Below are 22,933 nucleotides of genomic sequence, written 5' to 3' on the forward strand. Positions count from 1 at the left end.
GCCGTATACTGCATACATCCCACTCACCCCATCCCCCGCAGAGGGTTTTTGTTTTGCGCTGCTGGAATCTCCCGGCGGACCACGATGATACACAGTTGGGCCCCTTCGTTCCTCCTACCATCAGCACAGAGAGCGCCCCTCCTTTTTCACTTCTGCCTATTAGATCAATAAGTACATGTTGAAATGCTATCAGAAATCATGGAGTATCATAAAAATTACAAAATACATGCAAATCTTTAAAGGGTAACTTTCATTAAAATGAATTTTTGCTTTTGCACTCCTTATGGTAAATAAAAAATCTTTCTAATATACTTTGTTAAAACATAGAAAACTTCTAACTTTTTTTTTATTTGTGTTTAAAAAGCTCAAGAGCACATTTCTCTATCGGCTCCATTGGGGGACACAGACCGTGGGTGTATGCTGCTGTCTCTAGGAGGTATGACACTATGGCAACAAGAAAGTCGGCTCCTCCCAGCAGGATATACCTGCCTCCAGACCCTGAGGTAATCAGTTTAAAGGGGTATTCCAGGCCAAAACTTTTTTTTTTTTTATATATCAACTGGCTCCGGAAAGTTAAACAGATTTGTAAATTACTTCTATTAAAAAAATCTTAATCCTTCCAATAGTTATTAGCTTCTGAAGTTTTCTGTCTAACTGCTCAATGAGGATGTCACGTCCCGGGAGCTGTGCATGATGGGAGAATATCCCCATAGGAGCTGGACAGCTCCCGGGACGTGAGTCATCAGAGAGCAGTTAGACAGAAAACAACAACTCAACTTCAGAAGCTAATAACTATTGGAAGGATTAAGATTTTTTAATAGAAGTAATTTACAAATCTGTTTAACTTTCCGGGGCCAGTTGATATATAAAAAAATTTTTTGGCCTGGAATACCCCTTTAAGCTTAGTGTCTGAAGGAGGTGGACATTCCAGACCAGGTCTTATGTTTTATTATTTTCCTTGTTAGGGATGTGTTAGTTTTTTATTTCTTTTTCTTTCCTGTTCTCAGGTTGGGACTCAGGGACTCTGGTTCCCTGTTTCCACATTGCGAGTAAGGGGACACAGACATTGCGTATATGCGCTGTTCACCCCCCCCCCTCGCCAAAGGTCAGCGCCTGGGTTGGTACCTCATGGGTCCGGGTCCCCCTATTCCCTGCTCGCCTCGCTCGCGCATAGCAGCCAGGCGTGATGCAGGTGATAAAAGCTGGCTGAAGACTTCATAGGAAGACTTCATGAGGTAAGTTCTTCTGACTGAAGTGAGTATTTTTCCCCTTTTTCTTCCAGGTAGGGACTTTTAGCCTCTGGAGACCCCCTATTTTGGCCCACTCTTGGTAGTCTGTATGGGGCCTGGCTTGAGGAACCTTGTTCCTCCTCTTATGGGGTTCCTTTATTCTTGGGGTGGGGGATGAATGTCTCCCGTTTTATAGCAGTTGTGTGGAACAGAGTGCAACGTTGTGAGGGAAATTTGTTTTCACTGTCATGGCTCTCTTTTTCTGCAGGCGCGCGGTTTAGCGGCCGCATATCGCGTCCGCCATATGTCCCTGTCGGCAGCGTGAGGCTGCTGGCGGGGTGCTCGCCCGCCACCTTCCCCTGTCCTCATTCGGGGCTGGGAGCGGGCGCCATTATTGGCTGCATATCGCGCCCGCCATATGTCCCTGTCGGCAGCATACTGCTGCTGGCGGGGAGCTCGCCCGCTCCCTCCCCCTGTCATGCGCCAAGCGCTCGGGGCTGGGAGTGGGCGCCATTATCTGCCGCATATTCATTGTCCCTGTCGGCAGCGTACGGCTGCCAGAGGGGAGCTCGCCCGCTCCCTCTCCGTCATGCGCACATGCGCTCGGGGCTAGGAGCGGGCTCCATTACCAGACGAACATGTACTTCGGCCACGAGCGAGGTCGGAACTTGGTTCCGCCCACTCGCAGCTGGCTGTGTGTTTTATTTTATTTATTTTTTTCTAAGAGCACGGGGTTGCTTTATTATTGAGCCCTGCTTCTGTGCTGCAGCGCTCTTGAGCCTGTAACTTATGACTGTGTTAGAATAAGGCTGAAGTCCTGTTTAAGTCTCCTTATCCATTATAGCATTATTTCACTGGCCGCGGGCCCTTGTCTGGCTTTAGCCACGCCCACTCACGGCTGCGGCGATCTTTCTAGCGGTCCTGGTCACCTATTGTTTTTTTGCAGGGGGCGCAATTCTTACAATGCTTGGTTCTTGTTCCACCAGCACCACTGCTTCCCCTGCTATATCTATCCCTCGCAGAGTCTATATCCGTCTTGGCTTAGGTCTCCGCCTGGGAGAGGTCCGCCCTACGCCGGCCCTCCAGAGGGACCTGCTTCCCTTCTCTCTATATCACTGCTCTCACAAGCGTGATGGGGATATATTCTCTGACTCTTTCCCTGGGTCTCCTGACACGGGCGCTCCCCTCATAGGACTCACCCGCTGCTCCACTTGTACAAGCGTCCCTCCCTCAGAGGACGCTTCCGTGGTCGCCGCTCTGGCTTTCCAGAACCGCGTACCCGGTCGGTGCCCCCCCCCCCCCTCTAGGGCTGCCTCCACTCGCTCCCACTGACCTGGAGAACTTGTGAATGGGGTTTCCGATTCGGCATCTGACTCAGAGGACTGCACAGATATACCTGATGTGGTGTACTCATTGGTTTCGGCCATAGGAGACCCCTTCTATCTTAAGGTCCCAGGAACTTCGGACGTGGCTCCGGAAGTATCCTTTCATCATGCCTGACTGGCACCCAAGATTTTCAGCTCTTACGGATATGGCTGACTCGGTGCACTCATTGGTTTCGGCCATAAGAGACACCTTCCATCTAGAGGACCTCAGGACGTGGCTCCAGAGGTTTCCTTTCAGTGTGTCCGACCTATTCCAGGGCTGCCTCGCCTCGTTTCCCATTCACCTGGAAAACTTGTGGATAAGGTTTCTGATTTGGCCTCTGTCTCAGAGGACCGCACGGATTTGCCTGATGTGGTGAACTCATTGGTTTCGGCCATAAGAGACACCTTCCATCTAAAGGACCCAGGAACTTCGGACGTGGCTCCAGAAGTCTCCTTTCTTTGTGCCCGACCAGCACCCAAAACTTTCAGCTCTCACGCTGAATTTTACGCCCTGCTGGTATCCGCCTGATGGCACCCTGAGAAGAATTTTCAGGACATGAAGAAGGTTCAAGTGCGGTATCCCTTCGCCAAGGACCTCATTGGTCGGTGGACCTTCTCTCCAACTGTGGATCCAAATCCGCCGGTCTCCCGCCTCTCTAAGGCGCCTACCCGGCCGTTGGCTAATGCGGCTGCCTTCAAGAATCCAGCGGACATGAAGGTGGATATTTTGGCAATCTCTGCCTTTGAGGCAGCAGGTTTTTTCCTGCTTTTGCTTCTGCCTGGGTGTCAAAGACCCTTTTTGTATGGTCTTCCAACTCCGCCAGGGAAGTCTTCAAGATCCCTCCGGAGGATTTATTTAATCTAGCTCTCCGATGCTCTGCAGCTGGAGATTTTTCTGTGTTCTGATTCCATGTGCAGCCACTGTGCTGCCCTTACCACAAGCTACCTGGTAGCCACGTCCCTTCATGTGGCTTTAAGCCTGGGCTGCGGACGCCAGGCGGCCCAATCAGGCACCCGTAGGCCTTCCTTGGCCTGAAGGGTCGCCCCCACCCACCGACCTCTCTCGGGTGGTTGGTCGCCTCTTACCCTCCGGGATGCCTGGACATGCAGCTTCAGGGGAACGTTTTCGAGGTTTATTCCAACCTCTCTGTGATCTCCAAGAAAGGAGTTTCTGTTCGCCCAGTCTTGGTTCTCGAGTATCTCAGCCAGCATCTTGCGTTCCCATCCCAAATGGAGTTTCTCCGTTCGGTGCTGGCGTCCATGGTTCAAGGGGAGTTTTTCGTTCCTCGGTGGACATCAAGGATGCCTGTCTGCGCTTCTAATTGTTTCACGGTCATCAGTGGTACCTCCGCTCTGTAATGCCGGACGGTCATTTTGTATTGTGGCTATCCATTTCGGTCTGGCCACTTCTCCGCAGACCTTTACCGAAGTCCTGGCGCCTTTGATAGCCTTCTTTTACGGACAACAGTTGTTTCGGTGATTCCTTATTTGGACTACCTCCTGATCTGAGCTCCAGCCAGGACCCAGATCTTGGAGAGTCTTAGTCTCAACCTCCAGACCTTGCCTCACTTTGGTTGGATGGTCATTTGGGACAAGCCCAACCGCTCTCCTGGGGCTCTAGTTCGATGCGGCCTCTGCCCGCTTTCGACTCTGCCAACTCTTTTCAAGAGTCTGATGCCTTCGGCTCCCTGCTCCAGTTTCCATTTGCTTTTGCATGGATGTCCTGGGTCGATTGGCGGCGGCCGTGGAGGCCGTGCCATTTGCCCAGTTTCATCACCGACCTCTTCACTGGTGATTTTCTTCCAGTGTGACAGGTCTCCATTGGCTCGGTCTTGTTGGTCCCTTCTATGGTGGCTTCGTTTTCTCCCTCATTTATTTTTTTTTTTCGAGTGTGTTCCTTCCTGTCCATCCCTGCCAGTCTGTCAGGCTGGGGAGGTGTTTTCAGGGACCACCCGGTCTGGGGTCTTGGCCCCCGAGAAACTTTTTCCCCTTCAACATTTTTGGGCCTAGGGCAATTCTTTCTTTGCTTGTTCTTGTGAATTTCCCTCCTGGGCGGAACTCAGATTTCTGGCCATTTCAGTTATCTTCAGTCTGGCCGTCCCTAGGATGTGAGATTCTCGGCCGGTCCTCAGGCGTCCATGACACTGGTCCCTACATCCAGGGGTGTTGGCTGCGATCTGCAACCCCTGGGGCGCTCCAGTCGTGGACCTCTGCTGGTCCCGCCACAACCGAAGCGTTCCTCTCTCTTGGTCATGCCTTGCCCTACCTTATCTATTTGGTGGTTGGACTTTGCCCTACCTTATCTGTTTCCTCCCTTTCTTCTCTTTTCGGGGTCTTGAGGAAACTCTCAGTGGGGCGTTTCCGCCATTCTAGTGGCCCAGCCTGGGCCTGGCGGGCATGGTACGTCGTCATGGTCAGGCTCCTGAACGACTTAACGTTGCGCCTTCCCTATCTTCCAGACCTCCTATCTCAGGTCTCCTGTGCCACCCCCTATTACCGTCTCTGCTTTGACGGTGTGGTGGTCGAGACCTCGAGATGCTCAAGGCTCATAAGTCCTCACCGGAAAAAGTTTACCGCCTTACCTGGCGGTCTTATTTTAGTTAGTGTGAAGCTCAGGTCTTGTGTCCTGTTACCTTTTCGGTTTCCCGTCTTCTCTCTTTCTTGCAGTCGGGATTGGAACTGGGGTTGTCTCTCAGTTCCCTTAAGGGTCAGGTTTCGGCCCTTTCTATTCTTTTCTAGTGTCCTCTGGCTTCTAATTCTCATGTCCGGACCTTCCTTCAAGGAGTAGCGCATGCTGCCCCTTCTCCCCCTTGGGACTTGAATCTGGTTCTGGGGGTACTCCAAGGTGAATCTTTTGAACCCCTTGGGGAGGTGTCCCTGCGCCTCCTTTCTTGGAAAGTGGCGTTTTCTTGTTGTTATCTCCTCCATTCGGAGAGTGTCTGAATTGGCAGCTCTCTCCTGCTGTTCTCCGTTTCTGGTGCTTCCGGCCAGATCCTTCCCTTTTGCCTACGGTTGTTTCGGCCTTTCATCTCAATGAGGACATTGTTCTTCCGTCCTTTTACCCCGCTCCTTCTCATTCTAGGGAGCATGGGCTGTTGGGTATTGCCTCTCTATCTCTTCTTCGTTTCGTCAGTGCGATTCCCTTTTTGTCCTTACGGAAGGTCGTCGTAAGGGATAACCTGCTTCCAAGGCTACCTCTTCTTGGTGGATCTGGTCTGCCATTTCGGATCCTTCGCTGTAGGGGGAAGATTCCTCCCTTCAGGGTTGTGACTCTTTCTACTCGTTTCTGTTGGGGCATCCTGGGCTCTCCAGAACATAGCCTCAGCCTCGCAGATTTGCAAGGCGGCTACCTGGTCGTCTTTGCACACTTTCTCGAGGTTCTACCGGGTTCATATCTTCGCATCGGCTGATGCTAGTCTGGGCCGTAGTCTGCTGCAGGCGGCAGTGGAAAAGCCATCTGCCTGACTATCTGCCCACCCAAGGGACGGCTTTGGTACGTCCCACGGTCCGTGTCCTCTAATGGAGCCAATAGAGAAAATTAGATTTTTTAACACTTACCGTAAAATCTTTCTCGAAGGATCCATTGGTGGACACAGCTCCCGCCCTTTTGGGTTTCTCTTTTGTTCTCTGTCCGAGGGTGTGTTCAGTTATATCTTTTCTTCTATTCTCGGACAGTTCGTGTTTTTTTCTTGACCTGTCGGTCCTCTCCTATTGCTCTAGTACTTAAACTGATTACCTCAGGGCCTGGAGGCGGGTATATCCCTCTGGGAGGAGCCGACTTTCTTGTCGCCATAGTGTCACCTCCTAGAGACAGCAGCATACACCCACGGTCTGTCCCCCAATGGATCCTTCGAGAAAGAGATTTTACGGTAAGTGTTAAAAAAAAAAAATCTCCCCCCCCCCCCATCTTATACACAGACTTAGGACCGAGATTCAAACACAGAAAGTACAGCCTGGAGTGCTGAGGGGGGGGGGGGGGGGTCCAACCTCATCCAATCATAGCTCCTCTCGCATCGGTGAAAAACTTTTTTATTTTATTTTTTTTAATCAACTGGTGCCAGAAAGTTAAACAGATTTGTAAATTACTTCTATTAAAAAATCTTAATCCTTCCAGTACTTATTAGCTACTGAATACTACAGCGGAAATTCTTTTTTTTGAAACACAGAGCTGTCTGCTGAATCGCGAGCACAGTGCTCTCTGCTGACATCTCTGTCCATTTTAGGAACTGTCCAGAACAGCATATGTTTGCTATGGGGATTTCCTTTTACTCTGGACAGTTCCTAAAATGGACAGAGATGTCAGCAGAGAGCACTGTGCTCATGATGTCAGCAGACAGCTCTGTGTTTCAAACGGAAAAAGAATTTCCACTGTAGTATTCAGCAGCTAATAAGTACAGGAAGGATTAAGATTTTTTAATAGAAGTAATTTACAAATCGGTTTAACTTTTTGGCACCAGTTGATTTAAAAAAAAAAAAAAAATTTTCACCGGAGTACCCTTTTAACTGCCATATGCTGTTGGTTGAACACACACCCCTCAGCACTCCATGCTGCACTTCCTGTGTTTGGGCTGCGGTCCTAAGTCTGTATATGAGATGGGAGGAAAAGGTGCTCTTGAGCTTTTTTAAGCAAAAATAAAACATAGAAAACTTCATTTTTTTTAAACAAAGTATATTAGAAATATTTTTTATTTACCATAAGGAGTGCAATAGCAAAAATTAGCTTTAATGAGCGTGCCCATTTAAAGCAGTGTTTCCCAACCAGGGTGCCTCCAGCTGTTGCAAAACTACAACTCCCAGCATGCCCAGACAGCCGTTGGCATGAATTTAAGGATGATGTTATATATGGAGTTATTGCGAAAACATTTTTTTCTTCTTCATCTAATCCTTTTTCAACAGATATTTTTTTGGTATGGGCGGTATATAGATGATTTTATCTTTATTTGGAGTTCAAGCTCCTCTTATTAGTCCATTTATAACCTACCTTAAAGGGGTTCTACGGTGCTTAGACATCTTATCCCCTATCCAAAAGATAGCTGTCACGCTCCCTCCCGTAGGCTTGCATTGAGGGGCGGAGCGTGACGTCACACGCCGCCGGCCTGGTGGTCGTCTGGAATCAGACCCAGAGCGAACACGCTCCGGGGACTGATTACAAGCGGGGTGCCGCGTGCAAGATCACGGGATCCCCAGCGGCGGGACTCCCGCGATCAGGCATCTTATCCCCTATCCTTTGGATAGGGGATAAGATGTCTAAGCACCGGAGAACCCCTTTAATACCAATCACTGCAACCTAAAATTACGGTTTCTATTTTTTTCTGACCAAGTTTCATTTTTGGATGTGACATTACAGGGAGACGTAAACAATGGTAAAATCAATTCTGTCACTTAACGTAAAGACACAGCTGGTAACACTACTTTACACGCACGTTCGCGTCATCCTCTGCACGTAGTTAAAAACTTAACGGTAAGTGAAGCTATTAGGGCCGGGAGAAATTGTTCTACTTTAAAGAGGTGCTCCTCAGCGTTTGAAACAAACTGTTCCGAACACTGGAGCCGGCGACGGGAGCTCGTGAAGTCAAAGCCCCGCTCCCTCATGATGTCACGCCCTGCCCTCTCAATGCAAGGCTATGGGAGGGGGCGTGACATAGCCTTGCATTGAGGGGGCAGGGTGTGACATCATGAGGAGGCGGGGCTATGACTTCACGAGCTCCCGTCGACTGCTCCAGCATTCGAAAATGTTTGTTTTTTTGCATGGATTTTTTTTTGCATGTACGCCATTGACCATGCAGTTTAATTAACTGTATATTTTTATAGTTTGGACACTTAAGTACGCAGCGATACCACATATGTTTTTTATTTACCCTTTTTTTTTTTTTTTTTTAATGGGAAAAGGTGGGTGATTCAAACTTTTATTAGGTAAGGGGTTAAATGATCTTTATTAGCTTTTTTTTTGCACTTTCTTTTTTTTTTTTTTTGTGCATTGTTATAGCCCCCATAGGGGACTATAACATGCATTACGTTGATCTCTCATACTGTTCAATGCTATTCCATAGCATAGCATTGATCAGTGTTTCTGCCACTTGACTGCTACTGCCTGGATCTCAGGCACGGAGCAGTCATTCAGCGATCGAACAGCGAGAAGGCAGGTAGGGATCCTCCTTGCATCCTGCATGCTGTTCGGGATGCCGCAATTTCACTGTGGTGTTCCAGAACAGCACCACTGAGCTAACCTGCAATGTTTACTTTAGTTTTAGACGCGGCGATCAAGCTTGATCGCTGTGTCTAAAGGGTTAATGCTGGACATCAGCAACCGGGACCCACCAGGTATGATGCGTGCTCACCTGCTGAGCGCGCGTTATCCCTCGGGAGCTGAAGATGGACGTTAATTAACGTCAATTTGCAGCAAGGGGTTCAATGGGTTTGTTTTGCATTTATTCTGCGCTGGACATTTATCCTTTCTCTGCTCAGTTGGGTGGGTGCTGTCCCACACCGTTTGAGACGCAACAGTGCTTTCGGGTGAGCTGGACTGTTTGTTTATATTGTATCAGCTATTCATTGGGGGAGATTTATCAAAGGATTTACACAGTTTTTTCCTGTCTAAAATTTTCGCACAGAAAGTCGCAGTCTATATATGTGCGAGTTTTTCGCAACTTTTGCTTTAGAGGATTTTTAGAACCTGATGCATTCTAGTCTATTTTAGACGGAAAAATGCATTGGTGCTGAATTTATTAAAAGCAAATTTTCGGCGACATGTCGCATCGGCTGAAAGTACGCCGAAATGTCAGACCATGTTGGAGCAGGTTTAAATACAGTCTAAAGCATAGATCCCGAAGTCTGTGCGCAGAATTTATCAAGAGCCGTGTGACTTTTGATAATTTAGGCGCACAATAGACCGGCCTAATGCTCTGTAGTTTGGTCTATATTGATGCGGGACATAGACAACTTTGATAAATCTCCCCCATAGTGTTTATAGACAATCTTAGGGTCGATTGCAAATAAAAAAAAAAGTAATAAAAAAAACGTACTCTACAACGTGTTCTACGCGTGATGTAGATGCATCCACATTTACTGCCTCCGAGCAGGTCATTATCAGATCATTCAGATCGATGGGAAATATTTATCAGTATTTTTTTTTTCAATCTAATTTTGGTGCAATGTTTCGGCGCAGTCATTTTCTGCACCAAAATTGTGTGACTTTTTGTATAGAAGCTTTCTAAAGCTGGTGTGTATATGGTTGGATTTGGCTTGGAATTTTGCAGTGGTAATGTATTTACTGTGTTACTTTTTAAAGCAGTGTTTCCCAATCAGGGTGCCTCCAGCTGTTGCAAAGCTACAACTCCCAGCATGCCCGGACAGCCGTTGGCTGTCCGGGCATGCTGGGAGTTGTAGTTTTGCAACAGCTGGAGGCACCCTAGTTGGGAAACAATGTTTTAAAGGGGTAGTCCAGTGGTGAAAAACGTATCCCCTATCATAAGTACAGGGGATAAGTTTGAGATCGCGCAGGGTCCAACTGCTGGGGCCCCAGGCGAACTCTCTGTACGGGGCCCTGCTCGCTGGCCAGATAGCGGGTGTCGACCACCGCACAAAGCGGTGGCCGACACGCCCCCTCAATACATCGCTATGGCAGAGCCAGAGATTGCCGAAGGCAGCGCTGCGGCTCTGCTATAGACTGGTATTGAGGGGTCGTGTCGGCCGCCGCTTCGTGCGGGTGGTCAACACGCCCCCTTCCCGCGGGCTGTCGGGGCCCCTTACAGGAGATCGCGGGGGGCCCCAGCAGTTGGACCCCCCGCGATCTGAAACTTATCCCCTGTACTTATGATAGGGGATACGTTTATCACCACTGGATATCTCCTTTAAAAACTGCCTGTGCTGACTCCGGAAAGTTATAACAGGTAAAGTTACCATATGCCGTGCAACAAAATGATAACTTTGGTGCATGACAGACAAAATTCCAACCAGAAAACGTGCTAAACAAACAGGCTGGCAACAACCGGTTTTAGTAAATCTCCCCCCCCCCAATGACCCTCTTCAGCCCTTTTACTTTCTATTCATCCTATACTTTATGGGGGAGATTTAGGAAAACCTGTCCAGAGGAAAAGTTGCTGAGCTGCCCATAGCAACCAATCAGATCGCTTCTTTCATTTATAAAGAGGCCTGTGAAAAATGAAAGAAGTGATCTGATTGGTTGATATGGGCAACTGGGCAACTTTTCCTCTGGACAGGTTCTGATAAATCTCCCCCTATGGTCCTGAGCAGTTTTACCTTTTTGAGAAGAATGTTAATTGAAATCCAGTAATGACATCTGCAGGGAGCAGAAGTTTCCAGCCAGTCTGTTTCCAGTGATCAGGTTTCATCCTCCAGTCACCCGTGTGCTGCGTTCCTTAAAGGGAAGGTGTCGTCTGAAGATGACCTATTGTATTATGTTAAACAAACATATATTTTTTAACAATTTTTGGAGGAGCTGAGCCCACACCGTACAGGCTGCAGATGCCACATGCTATTAATGGCCATTTTTTGAGGCTCAAATTATGTGAAAGCATTGCCTCAGTGGTAAGCAAAGTGTTTTTAAAGAAGTAAAACATCTATATAACAGCTAATCTATATAAATTTGCTGAAGTTGTATTTTTCTGCAGATTAAAGGGGTACTCCGGTGGAAAGTATATATATATATTTTTTTTTGTTTCTTCTAAATCAACTGGTGCCAGAAAGTTAAACAGATTTGTAAATTACTTATTACAAATTGTTAATCATTCCAGTACTTATTAGCTGCTGAATACTACAGAGGAAATTCTTTTCTTTTTGGAACACAGAGCCTCTCTGCTGACATCACGAGCACAGTGCTCTCTGCTGACACCTCTGTCCATTTTAGGAACTGTCCCAGAGCAGCATATGTTTTCTATGGGAATTTTCTCCTACACTGGACAGTTCTTAAAATGGACAGAGGTGTCAGCAGAGAGCTCTGTGTTCCAAAAAGAAAAGAATTTCCTCTGTAGTATTTAGCAGCTAATAAGTACTGGAAGGATTAAGATTTTTTTTAATAGAAGTTATTTACAAATCTGTTTAACTTTTTGGCACCAGTTGACTTTAAACAAAAAAAACAACAAAAAAAAAACTTTCTACCGGAGTACCCCTTTAAAGATACCATGTCAGTTTTACCACCTCATTTATTTATTTTTTATTATTGTTTTGCATTACATTATGTAGTAAAATTAAGCATGCCCTTTTAAAGAGCAGCTGGGCCTGCAAATGAAAAATAAGTTACGACAAGGAGCGAAAAAAACAATTGTCAGTGTCCTGTGGGAATCTGACTCCTGGCAGCCCTGCAGGTCACCTGACTAAAGGGGCTGTGGCAGTCCAGCAAGGTCTACCACAGTGCTGTACAGTAGTAAGTGTATCTGGTACAGCAGGTTGTCACATTCAAGTCAATTGGACGGGCTGCAATTCCAGATATAGCCACTATTTAATGTACGGAGCTGTGGCTGTGTAAATGGTGCAGTCCCTTCAATCAGCTGATCGGCAGAGGTGCCAGGCGTCAGACCCTGACCAATCTGATGTTGATGGCCTATTCTAAGGAGAGGAAATAATGGATAAAGACACTTGTAATTAAATTAAATTTAAACAGATGAGTAGAAGCTAGAATTATTTCTTATAAATATCCTGTTTTACTGCAGATGGAATTCACAATGCAAGAAGCTGTGAAGTCTCTCCACGCCCTAGAAGAATACTGCTCCTCCAAGGATGACTACAGCAAGCTATGTCTCCTGCTCACACTTCCAAGGCTCACAAACCATGCAGAGTTTAAGGACTGGAATCCAAGCACGGCTCGCGTCCACTGCTTTGAAGAGGCCTGCACAATGGTGGCGGAGTTTATCCCTGCTGATCGGAAGCTGAGTGAGGCGGGTTTTAAGGCCAGTAATAACCGCTTGTTCCAGCTCATCATGAAGGGCCTGCTGTACGAGTGCTGCGTGGAGTTCTGCCAGAGTAAGGCCACCGGAGAGGAGATCACGGAAAGTGAGGTCCTGCTTGGGATAGATCTCCTCTGTGGTAATGGATGTGATGATCTTGACTTGAGTCTCTTGTCCTGGCTTCAGAATTTACCCCCTAGTGTGTTTTCTTGCGCTTTTGAACAGAAGACACTGAATATCCATGTGGATAAACTCATGAAGCCCAGTAAAGCTGGCTATGCGGACCTTCTCACCCCTCTCATCAGCAAGTTATCTCCGTACCCTTCCTCTCCTATGAGACGGCCACAGTCAGCTGACGCGTACATGTCGCGCTCATTGAATCCTGCCTTGGATGGTCTCACGTGTGGCCTGAGCGGTCACGACAAAAGAACAGTTGAGCCTGGAAGTAAAACTTCAGCCATGTCTCACTCTTTTGCAAACTTCCATTACCCTGGAGTGCAAAACCTCAGCCGGAGCTTAATGCTGGAGAGCTCGGACTGTCACAGTATTTACGAAGAGTCTTCTGAAAGGTATTTAACAGGCTTACCTTGTATATGGAAGTTTTGTGGGTCAGCAGAGATCGGAACACCAGTAAGCACAGACCATTATATACTAATAGCATAAGGCTAATGAGTCCAGGACTCAATTAGTTAAAAGGAATGTGTCCTAGGTGTAATTTTTTATTTTCCATTTTACTGTCTATACTGTGATCCCTCAACTTACAATGGCCTCAACATACAATGTTTTTTTTCTGGACCATTGTAACTTGAAGCCAAACTCAACATACAATGCTACGGACAGTCCAGATCTGTGAGACATTTCACAACTGGAGAAACTGACCAATCAGAATGGGCATTTTACTGGTAAAAACCCCTGTATTAGTGAAGTGCATGCACTGACTGGTGTCTGGTAGCGCCCCCTACAGTACAGGGAGGAACTACAAGTTCTGTACTACTCTTTACCTGTGCCAGGGTTAGCTGCTCCTTTGGACACCAAGTAAGGGTGGCTCCATTTGGGACACTGTGTGTACTGTATAGGACCCTGAAGAAGCTCCTGTCCTCTACATAAACCATTGTTTCCCAACCAGGGTGCCTCCAGCCATTGCAAAACTACAACTCCCAGCATGCCCGGACAGCTAACGGCTGTCCGGGCATGCAGGGAGTTGTAGTTTTGCGACAGCTGGAGGCACCCTGGTTGGGAAACACTGACATAGACAGTGATTTACAGCTCCCAGCTGATCTTTCTTACTTTTATATCTAAGGACATGTTTTATCTATATTAGTTATCTACTTATTTGTCTTTAACCCCTTAAGGACCGGAGGTTTTTCCGTTTTTGCATTTTCGTTTTTTGCTCCTTGCCTTTAAAAAATCATAACTCTTTCAAATTTACACCTAAAAATCCATATGATGGCTTATTTTTTGCGCCACCAATTCTACTTTGTAATGACGTCAGTCATTTTGCCCAAAAATCTATGGTGAAGCGGGAAAAAAAATCATTGTGCGACAAAATTGAAAAAAAAACGCTGTTTTGTAACTTTTGGGGGCTTCCGTTTCTACGTAGTACATTTTTCGGTAAAAATGACACCTGATATGTATTCTGTAGGTCCATACGGTTAAAATGATACCCTACTTATATAGGTTTGATTTTGTCGGACTTTTGGAAAAAATCATAACTACATGCAGGAAAATTAATACGTTTAAAATTGTCATCTTCTGACCCCTATAACTTTTTTATTTTTCCGTGTATGGGGCGGTATGAGGGCTCATTTTTTGCGCCGTGATCTGAAGTTTTTAACGGTACCATTTTTGCATTGATAGGACTTATTGATCACTTTTTATTCATTTTTAAATGATATAAAAAGTGACCAAAAATGCACTATTTTGGACTTTGGAATTTTTTTGCGCGCACGCCATTGACCGAGCGGTTTAATTAATGATATATTTTTATAATTCGGACATTTCCGCACGCGGTGATACCACATATGTTTATTTTTATTTTTATTTACACTGTGTTTTTTTTTTTATTGGAAAAGGGGGGTGATTCAAACTTTTAATAGGGGAGGAGTTAAATGATCTTTATTCACTTTTTTTTTTCACTTTTTTTTTGCAGTGTTATAGGTCCCATAGGGACCTATAACACTGCACACACTGATCTTCTATGTTGATCACTGGTTTCTCATAAGAAACCAGTGATCAACGATTCTGCCGCATGACTGCTCCTGCCTGGATCTCAGGCACTGAGCAGTCATTCGGCGATCGGACAGCGAGGAGGCAGGAAGGGGCCCTCCCGCTGTCCTGTCAGCTGTTCGGGATGCCGCGATTAGCCGCGGCTATCCCGAACAGCCCGACTGAGCTAGCCGGCAACTTTCACTTTCACTTTTAGCCGCGCGGCTCAGCTTTGAGCGCGCGGCTAAAGGGTTAATAGCGCGCGGCGCCGCGATCGGCGCTGCGCGCTATTAGAGGCGGGTCCCGGCTTCACTATGACGCCGGGCCTGCCGTGATATGACGCGGGGTTACTGTGTAACCCCGCGTTATATCAGAAGAGCAGGACCAATGACGTACCGGTACGTCATTGGTCCTTAAGGGGTTAAAGGGGTACTCCGGTGAAAACCTTTTTTTCTTTTAAATCAACTGGTGGCAGAAAGTTAAACATATTTGTAAATTACTTCTATTAAAAAATCTTAATCCTTCCTGTACTTATTAGCTGCTGAATACTATAGCGGAAATTCTTTTCTTATTGGAATGCTCACTGATAACATCACGACCACAGTTCTCTGCTGACATTCCTATAATAATAATAATAATAACGCTTTATTTATTGTTGTCCTTAGTGGGATTTGAACCCAAGTCCCCAGCACTGCAAGGCAGCAGTGCTAACCACTGAGCCGCCATGCCGCCCTTAGCATACAGCTGCTCTGCATGGTTGCTAAAATGGACAGAGATGTCAGCAGAGAGCACTGTGCTTGTGATGTCATCAGTGTTCCCAAAAGAAAGGAATTTCCTCTGTAGCATTCAGCAGCTAATAAGTACTGGAAGGGTTAAGATTTTTTAATAGAAGTATTTTACAAATTTGTTTAACTTTCTGCCACCAGTTGATTTAAAAGAAAAAAAGGTTTTCACCGGAGTACCCCTTTAATCTTCACCTTTTCCTATTTTTGATAACATTTTGATGGCTTCAGAACCAATTACCAGGTTTCCATACAGATATGATCTCAACATACAATGGTTTCAACTAGAGATGAGCGAACTTACAGTAAATTCGATTCGTCACGAACTTCTCAGCTCGGCAGTTGATGGCTTTTCCTGCATAAATTAGTTCAGCTTTCAGGTGCTCCGGTGGGCTGGAAAAGGTGGATACATTCCTAGGAAAGAGTCTCCTAGGACTGTATCCACCTTTTCCAGCCCATGGGAGCACCTGAAAGCTGAACTCATTTATGCAGGAAAAGTCATCAACTGCCGAGCTGAGAAGTTTGTGACGAATCGAATTTACTGTAAGTTCGCTCATCTCTAGTTTCAACATACAATGGTCGCCCTGGAACCGATTAATATTGTAACTTGAGGGACCACTGTATTTTAAAATAATCCTAATATCTTGCCAGTTTTGTTTTTTGGCCACTAGGCCTAAGAGTAAGCTGAGTCTGTGATGATAAGGAGTTTGCTGGATAGTGATCTGTACAGCATTTCAGTGAAAGGTGACACCAGTAGATAGAAAAGACAATAGATGACGCTCAGACCTCGGCCTCTCTTTCCCTGTCGGGTGATTTCTGTCACTGGACCATGTCCCGTAATGTTTCCCATTCAGGTGCTTTCTGTATAGCATATTTTCAAATGCTGTTAAAAACAGACCAGGCAAGATGGCTGCCCCCATAATAATATACAAAAATGAAATAAAAACAAATTACAATCACAAAATAGAAACAGATTAAAAAAAAAAAAAAACTTGTTTCAGAATCTGGCAGGTATTACGATAAAAATAAATATGGCCACTTCTTTGGTGTGGTAGGAGAGAGGACATGTCCACACAGCCATTTTTTGTGCTGATAAAGAAACCGCAAATCCACATCTAAAATCTGCTCCGATTTCTTCTTTTTTTTTTTTTTTTTCGTGTGCATTTTTGGCTTTTGGCTGTCTGGGCATTCTGGGAGTTGTAGTTTTGGAGGCACCCTGGTTGGAAAACACTGCACTATTTACTGAATATCAATCAATCTCTTATTATTGCAGCAGAAGTGAAACTCCTCAGGAGACAGACGCACCAGGCGACAGCGAGACAGTGTGCCAAAACATCAGCGCCGAGAACGATCTCCAAGCAGGAGCAGCATGTGAGGAGCCAAGAAAGCCGGAGAGAAATGAGGTAATTTTATTGCTAATTGTAAATTTTCCATAGCCTAAGAGAATCTAGAGTGAGATGGTGTAAGAGGTCATATAGAATATCATCCGTGCAGCCTGAGAGTGTAGACGCTTTTAAATTACTGCACAATCCACGTGGCGTATCCTAGATTTTTAATGGCAATGTTATACAAGAGACAAATGCAGTTCCTAAGGAGTGTGATACATACTGCATAGGTCCATTTACCTGGGTCAGTGGTAAAGTGGTAAAGGTCTGAGCTTTACACCACATGAAGAAAAAAAAATCTAATGTTAATAAGCCCCTTTCCTAACAAAAGTTTCAATTCCCATTTTTCAATTAACATAATCTAAACAAAAGTAAACATATTTGGTATCGCTCCATGTGTAAATGTCCAAACAATTGCAATACAACTTTAAAGAAACCACACGGCGTATAGAAAAGACGTTAATAAAAACAAAAACAAAAAACATTAATATACCAGAAAAAAAAAATATAAAAAGCAATCAAAAGGTCCCGTCAAAACAAAAATGGTAGAAATAAGAGGAAATTGGAAACCCCCACAAAACATGAGGGGAAAGCTAGAACCTGAAAAGGAAGGAACCAAGCAAGGAATGAGGTCCAACCTCTAATCCAATGCAACAAGAAACAGCCGCCTCGGAGGTCTGCCGGCCAGACACCCCCCTTGCCAGAGAGAGCAAACGCCACCTCCGAAGAAAAGACATAAGGCGCAGGACCATTGAGGCCTTGCCCAAACGTGGAAGAGAGAGAACTCCAATTCAGGGGTTTCACAAAGCAAACTAACATGGTGAGGAAACTCCAGCTGCTAGAAGAGAAGCGTGCCGGACAGGCCCGAAGGGAGAGCCCCGCTAGGAGGCCAGCCGCAACTACAGGACCAAAGCCGAGGAGAGAGAATGACAAGAAAGCGGCAGCTGAACATGCCCAGCAGAGGGCAAGACCTTCAGAAGGTGGAACTAGAAGCCGCCAGAAAAGGAAGAGAGAGAGACAAACAAGATCCATGTCCAGGCCCGAACGCAGGGCAATCTGGCCCAGAAGAAGACTAGCGCAGGAGCACATTGCTGACCGCTCGGACACCAAACCACAGTCTCAAGGCCATGCTGCTAAGGGACTGGGAGGAAGAGGAAACTCAAAGAGCACACAACGCCTGGAAGGGCAAGGAAAATTGAGCGCGACGGGAGGATAACGCCCATCTAGGTGCAAAATTCCAGACAGAGGTAACCAGGAGGACAGAAGGACCTTCGGCCACAAGGTCCGTTCACCCCCGAGGTAGACTATGAGAGACAAACAGACCGGTGAGGAGGTTAGAACCCTGGAACAGTCGTCACGAGATCCAAAGGATCCTAGATCCGGGAATAAGATGAGGGACCATGGGATCCCACACCAGAAGTGGCTAAGCAAACCCAAGCCAGGCCAAAATGCTCAGTGAGGGCAGCTCTATGTAGCCACTGACTAATAAAGGTCCTGAATGAGGAGCCCCCTTCTCTGTTACCTTAAAGGGGTATTCTGGGATCTAAGCTTTTATCCCCTATCCAGATGATAGGGGATACAATGTCTAATTGTGGGGGGGGGGGGGGGCCAGCCGCTGGGACCCCCCGCGATCTCCCTGAAGCATCCGTATTGTATGCGAGGCTGCGTCTCCAGTGTCGGAAACTTCTGGGTTTTCGAGACTGGAGACGTAACGCCACGCCCCCCGCGATCAGACATTGTATCCCCTATTCTCTGGATTGGCGATAAAAGCTTAGGTCCCAGAATACCCCTTTAAGAATATTACAAAATGGAATTTCTCAACTAGACAAGAGTTTTTGAAGTTTTTGTTACCTAAAATGTGCAATTTCTTCCCTCAGAATTAGTGTATCTTTGATGTTTTTCAGTTGCGGGACTCTACAGACCAGTTTGAAGAATATTACCGCCAGAAGATGCGATACCAGCAGCACCTGGAGCAGAAGGAGCAGCAGAGGCAGCTTTATCAGCAAATGCTGGTTGAGGGAGGTGTCAATCAAACAGAGGAGTCTGAACACCCCCAAAACCTCACGGAACAGTTTCTTAATAGGTAAGCTAATAGAGAATTATTGGGGATATTCAGATGACCGGGGCCCATCCGTCTGCTCTGTCTCATATGTGGCCCATGTGGATAATTTTCCCCAAACAAAAATAATAAACCTTAGATTTGGAATACAGTACGTATTAGGATTTATTTTGTACATCTATATATCCAACACTTTTACCATATAGAAATCCTGTAAGAAAATGTTTGATATCTTTCAGTCTCCATGGCAGGCTAAAAAGTTAGATTTTCCACAGTTATTAACATGTCTGATCTGGATGTGAGAGTCACTTTAAAAAATATCTGGAGGCATCCCAGGCTTCCAGCCCCTCCTCCGCTCTAAACTCCTATCAGGAGACTGCTAGAGCTGTTAGGCTGCATTAACACCACGTTTTTGCAATACAGTCCCCGTATATGTTTTCAATTTGGAAACCATATGGAACCGTATTGAAAACCGTATGCATTGACTCTCCATTGAAAACCGGATGCCAAACGATGCATCCGGTTGCATCCGTTTTGCATCTTGTACGGTTTTGTCCGTCTTTTTTCCTGTAGCCTACCACGGTTTTTGGTCCTGGTGAAAAACTGTATTGAAAACGTATCTTTTTTTATTTTTTTTTATTTTGGGAGTTAATGGGAACCATAGAGAACCGTATGTGCGTACGGTTCCATGCAGTTTTCACCATACGGTTTTTGACAGTTTTTTTTCTTGGAATGTGAATCAAACAAGTGAAACTTTATTCATAATGGAGTGAAAAGTTAAACTTATACACACGTTTTCATACATTTCAGTACGGTTTTGAGGAGTCCATTTTTCATCAAAAACCTGATACCGGAACTGTATTGCAAAAAAACGTGGTGTGAATGCAGCCTAACTCCGTGCTGAGAGCAGAGGAACAAGAAGCGCTCCTCTCACACTGCTTTGGGCATCTAATATGAAGGGTCCACCTCCTAAGCACTCCTTGGGACAAGAGATCAGGGGAGCTGCATACAGAGCCTTATTTGTATGTATAGTGTTAATATCTTGTCCTATGTAAGCCTCCTGCAGTATTATAGAGTCTCCATTAAATTACTTACCCTCTAATTATGCCGAGATTCTCCTATCGCCCCAACCTAGATAAAACAACAAAGAGAAAAATCTAATACTCAATGACAAACTAGAAAATAATAAAGACCAAGTCTGGAGAGCACCAGACCTGTGTCTTCCTCCTACTGACACTAACCTAAAACTGATTAGCCCAGAGTCAGTGGGCGGGGTATATCCTGCCAGGAGGGGCCGACTTCTTTTTTGTTATTGCCTAGTGTCAGCCTCCTAGTGGCAGCAAGATATACCCTCGGTTCCTGTGTCCCCCAATGGAGCCGAACAAGAGGTCTTTTTTTTATCCTACTTATTGTGCTCCAATATGAAGACTTTAGTATTTTTGTATTGATAGTTTTAAATAGAAAAATACAATTGTTTTAAAACTCATTTTAATATAGAAATTTCTGATTATGCATTTATTTTAAAAAGATATGATCAGTGAGTGTAAGTCTACTTGTTTGTATTGCTGTCATTTTAAATAATTTAGTTTAACATCTTTTGTTAAGAATACTGAAAAAGGTTTAAAAATGTGCAAATGTGTTAAATAAAGGATAGAGAGCCTGGTTTACAGCAGCTGTGTCACTGTATTACTGTTTTGTTAATATTTGTCTATGTCCTCCTGTTCCGTTTAGGTCTATCAGAAAGCTTGGCGAGTTGAATGTTGGGATGGAGCCTCTTAGTGAAGAGATTCAGGCAAAGAGCCTAAATGGGCCCAGAGACAGCTGCTCATCCGCCACTAATGGGCCCTCACCTATAGTGAACTCATCTGTACTGAGAAATGTGCAGCCTGATGGGCAGACCATAAATACGAGCACCCCCAGGAAACGGGGAACCTCTCCCCAAATACCTTTCCCAGAAGAGTCACCAGTGTTTGGAAGTACAGGGTTAGTCACAAATGTAAATGTTAGTAGTGATGAGTGGTAATTAGATACTGTTAGGTCACAATTCTCCAGAGAAATGCTTCTAGCTTAGAAATGTGACCATATAGCATTAAGGACTATGTATGTGTAAACCTTTAAGTGTATCTGTCATTAAAAAATGTTAAGAAAATATTTAGGATTTTGAGGCCTTCCAGAAAAGCTGAATGGGGATCGCTACAAGTCTGGGAGTGAAGCTTCTCACTCCTCTTTACTATGATAGATGGGGTTCTCTGTAGGGATCGACCGATATCGGTTTTTTAGGGCCGATACCGATAATCGGTGGAGGTTAGGGCCGATAGTCGATAACTTATACCGGAATACTGGTATAAGTTATCGGCTATTTATCCCCCCGTGACACCGCTACAGATCATTGATTTAAAGAGGGCGCTTTAAATCAATGCACTGCAGTGGCTTTTGTGGTGCCATAGGCCGCCGCCACCCGCTACTCTCCCCCTGGCTGTCCGGGGGTCCCGAGTCCTATCTCGGTGATAGGACTCGGGACCCCCGGACAGGCAGGGGGAGAGTAGCGGGTGGCGGCGGCACCACTACCCCCACCACTGCACCGCTCCCGCCGCGTCGCACACCGCACCGCACCACCCCGGCCCCATTGCCTCCCCCATCCCCAGTTTTATAATTACCTGTTCCCGGGGTCCACTCTACATCTGGCTCCGGTGGCGTCCTCCTGAGCTGTCACTGTGCGCACTGAATGTGACGACGCACACGTCACGTCACTCGTCACTGTGCGCAGCGTTACGCAGGACGCAGCAGGAGCCAGAAGTAGCGTGGGCCCCGGGAACAGGTAATTATAAAACCGGGGATGGGGGAGGCAATGGGGCCAGGGCGGTGCATGTTTCTATGACATGAAAAACTTTAAAGGCCATCTGTGGCCGAAACAAAAGTGTTTGAACGTGGGTGGTCCAACCGCTTGGACCCCCGTGATCTCCTGCACAGGGCCATGACTCTACTGCAGCTCTCCCGTGCAGGAGGTGTGTCTGCCGCAGCATGATGTTGTGGCCGATACGCCTCCTCCATGTAGTTCTATGGGAGAGGCGGGGAGGCAGCGTTCATGCCTCTCCCATAGAACTGCATGGGGAGGAGGCGTACCGTCGACCTCTCAAGGTCGACACTACGCGCATTAGCATTCTCACTGAGCGCTAATGCAGGGGCCCCGTTAAGGAGATTGCGGGGTTTCCAGCGGTTGGACCCCCTGCGATCAAACACTTATCCCCTATCCTGTGAATAGGGGATAAGTGTTGTAACGTTGCAGATGTCCTTTAAGTGTGGGGAAGGAAGAATAAGGAAATATTTTTGTGTCCCTGTCACTGAAAAATACTTTTAACATGTCACAGGTGTGAAAAGTTTTTATCTCTAAGTGCCGAGACCCCCACCGATCAGGAGAATGAGTGGGGAGTAGCATGTGCTTAAGTGCTTCACTCCCTGGCAGTAATTTGTCTCACTGCTCCATTATAAGTCTACGGGGCAGCGAGGTAAAGATCACTGAGAGCCGGGGAATAAAGAGTTCTACCACACACTTATCTCTGCTCATTCTACTGATCGGTGGGGATCGCAGCACTGAGACCCCTGACGAATTAAAACTTTTGTCTATGTGAAATATAAATTTTTTTTTTTTTTTAAATGATAACCATAAAGTCTGTTGAGCCTGCCGATTTCACCCGACCATCTAAAGCTTGAGGGGCTCCTGTCACTACCCCGATGGCAGATTATGGGAAAGATAATGATTGTGCATGTGGGATTTCGTCACACCTGAGCCTTTTCTTCGAAAATAAGCCTCTACCAAAGGTGATTGGCTACAGCTTTCACACCTGATCCCTATTGAGAGCACATGCTTGCTCAACCAAGCTGAGCATGTGTATGTATTGTGGATCTCAGAACAGCAGTCTTATGTGTATGGCCAATGTTGTTGGGCCATTAGTCAGATCTTACTCAAATGAATGTAACCTCTATAGCATTTTGTAGCTTGTTAT

At 46.0% G+C, this 22,933-nt stretch overlaps 1 protein-coding gene across 4 annotated transcripts in view; it reads left to right on the plus strand.

The window, feature by feature from the left end:
• WDR47 (WD repeat domain 47) overlaps nucleotides 1-22,933 on the plus strand; it is an 85,431-nt gene that overhangs the window by 35,015 nt on the left and 27,483 nt on the right. For 3 of the 4 annotated variants that reach the window (XM_056523490.1, XM_056523489.1, XM_056523488.1), the window contains exons 5-8: nucleotides 12,265-13,067; nucleotides 16,759-16,888; nucleotides 18,775-18,953; nucleotides 20,661-20,912. In XM_056523490.1, coding sequence (XP_056379465.1) covers nucleotides 12,265-13,067; nucleotides 16,759-16,888; nucleotides 18,775-18,953; nucleotides 20,661-20,912 — 1,364 coding nt within the window. The remainder of the gene's footprint in view (nucleotides 1-12,264; nucleotides 13,068-16,758; nucleotides 16,889-18,774; nucleotides 18,954-20,660; nucleotides 20,913-22,933) is intronic. The other variant, XM_056523491.1, reaches the window with a different exon arrangement.

The sequence above is a fragment of the Hyla sarda genome, chromosome 6 (genome assembly GCF_029499605.1).
Source record: "Hyla sarda isolate aHylSar1 chromosome 6, aHylSar1.hap1, whole genome shotgun sequence".
NCBI classification, from domain to species: Eukaryota; Metazoa; Chordata; class Amphibia; order Anura; family Hylidae; genus Hyla; species Hyla sarda.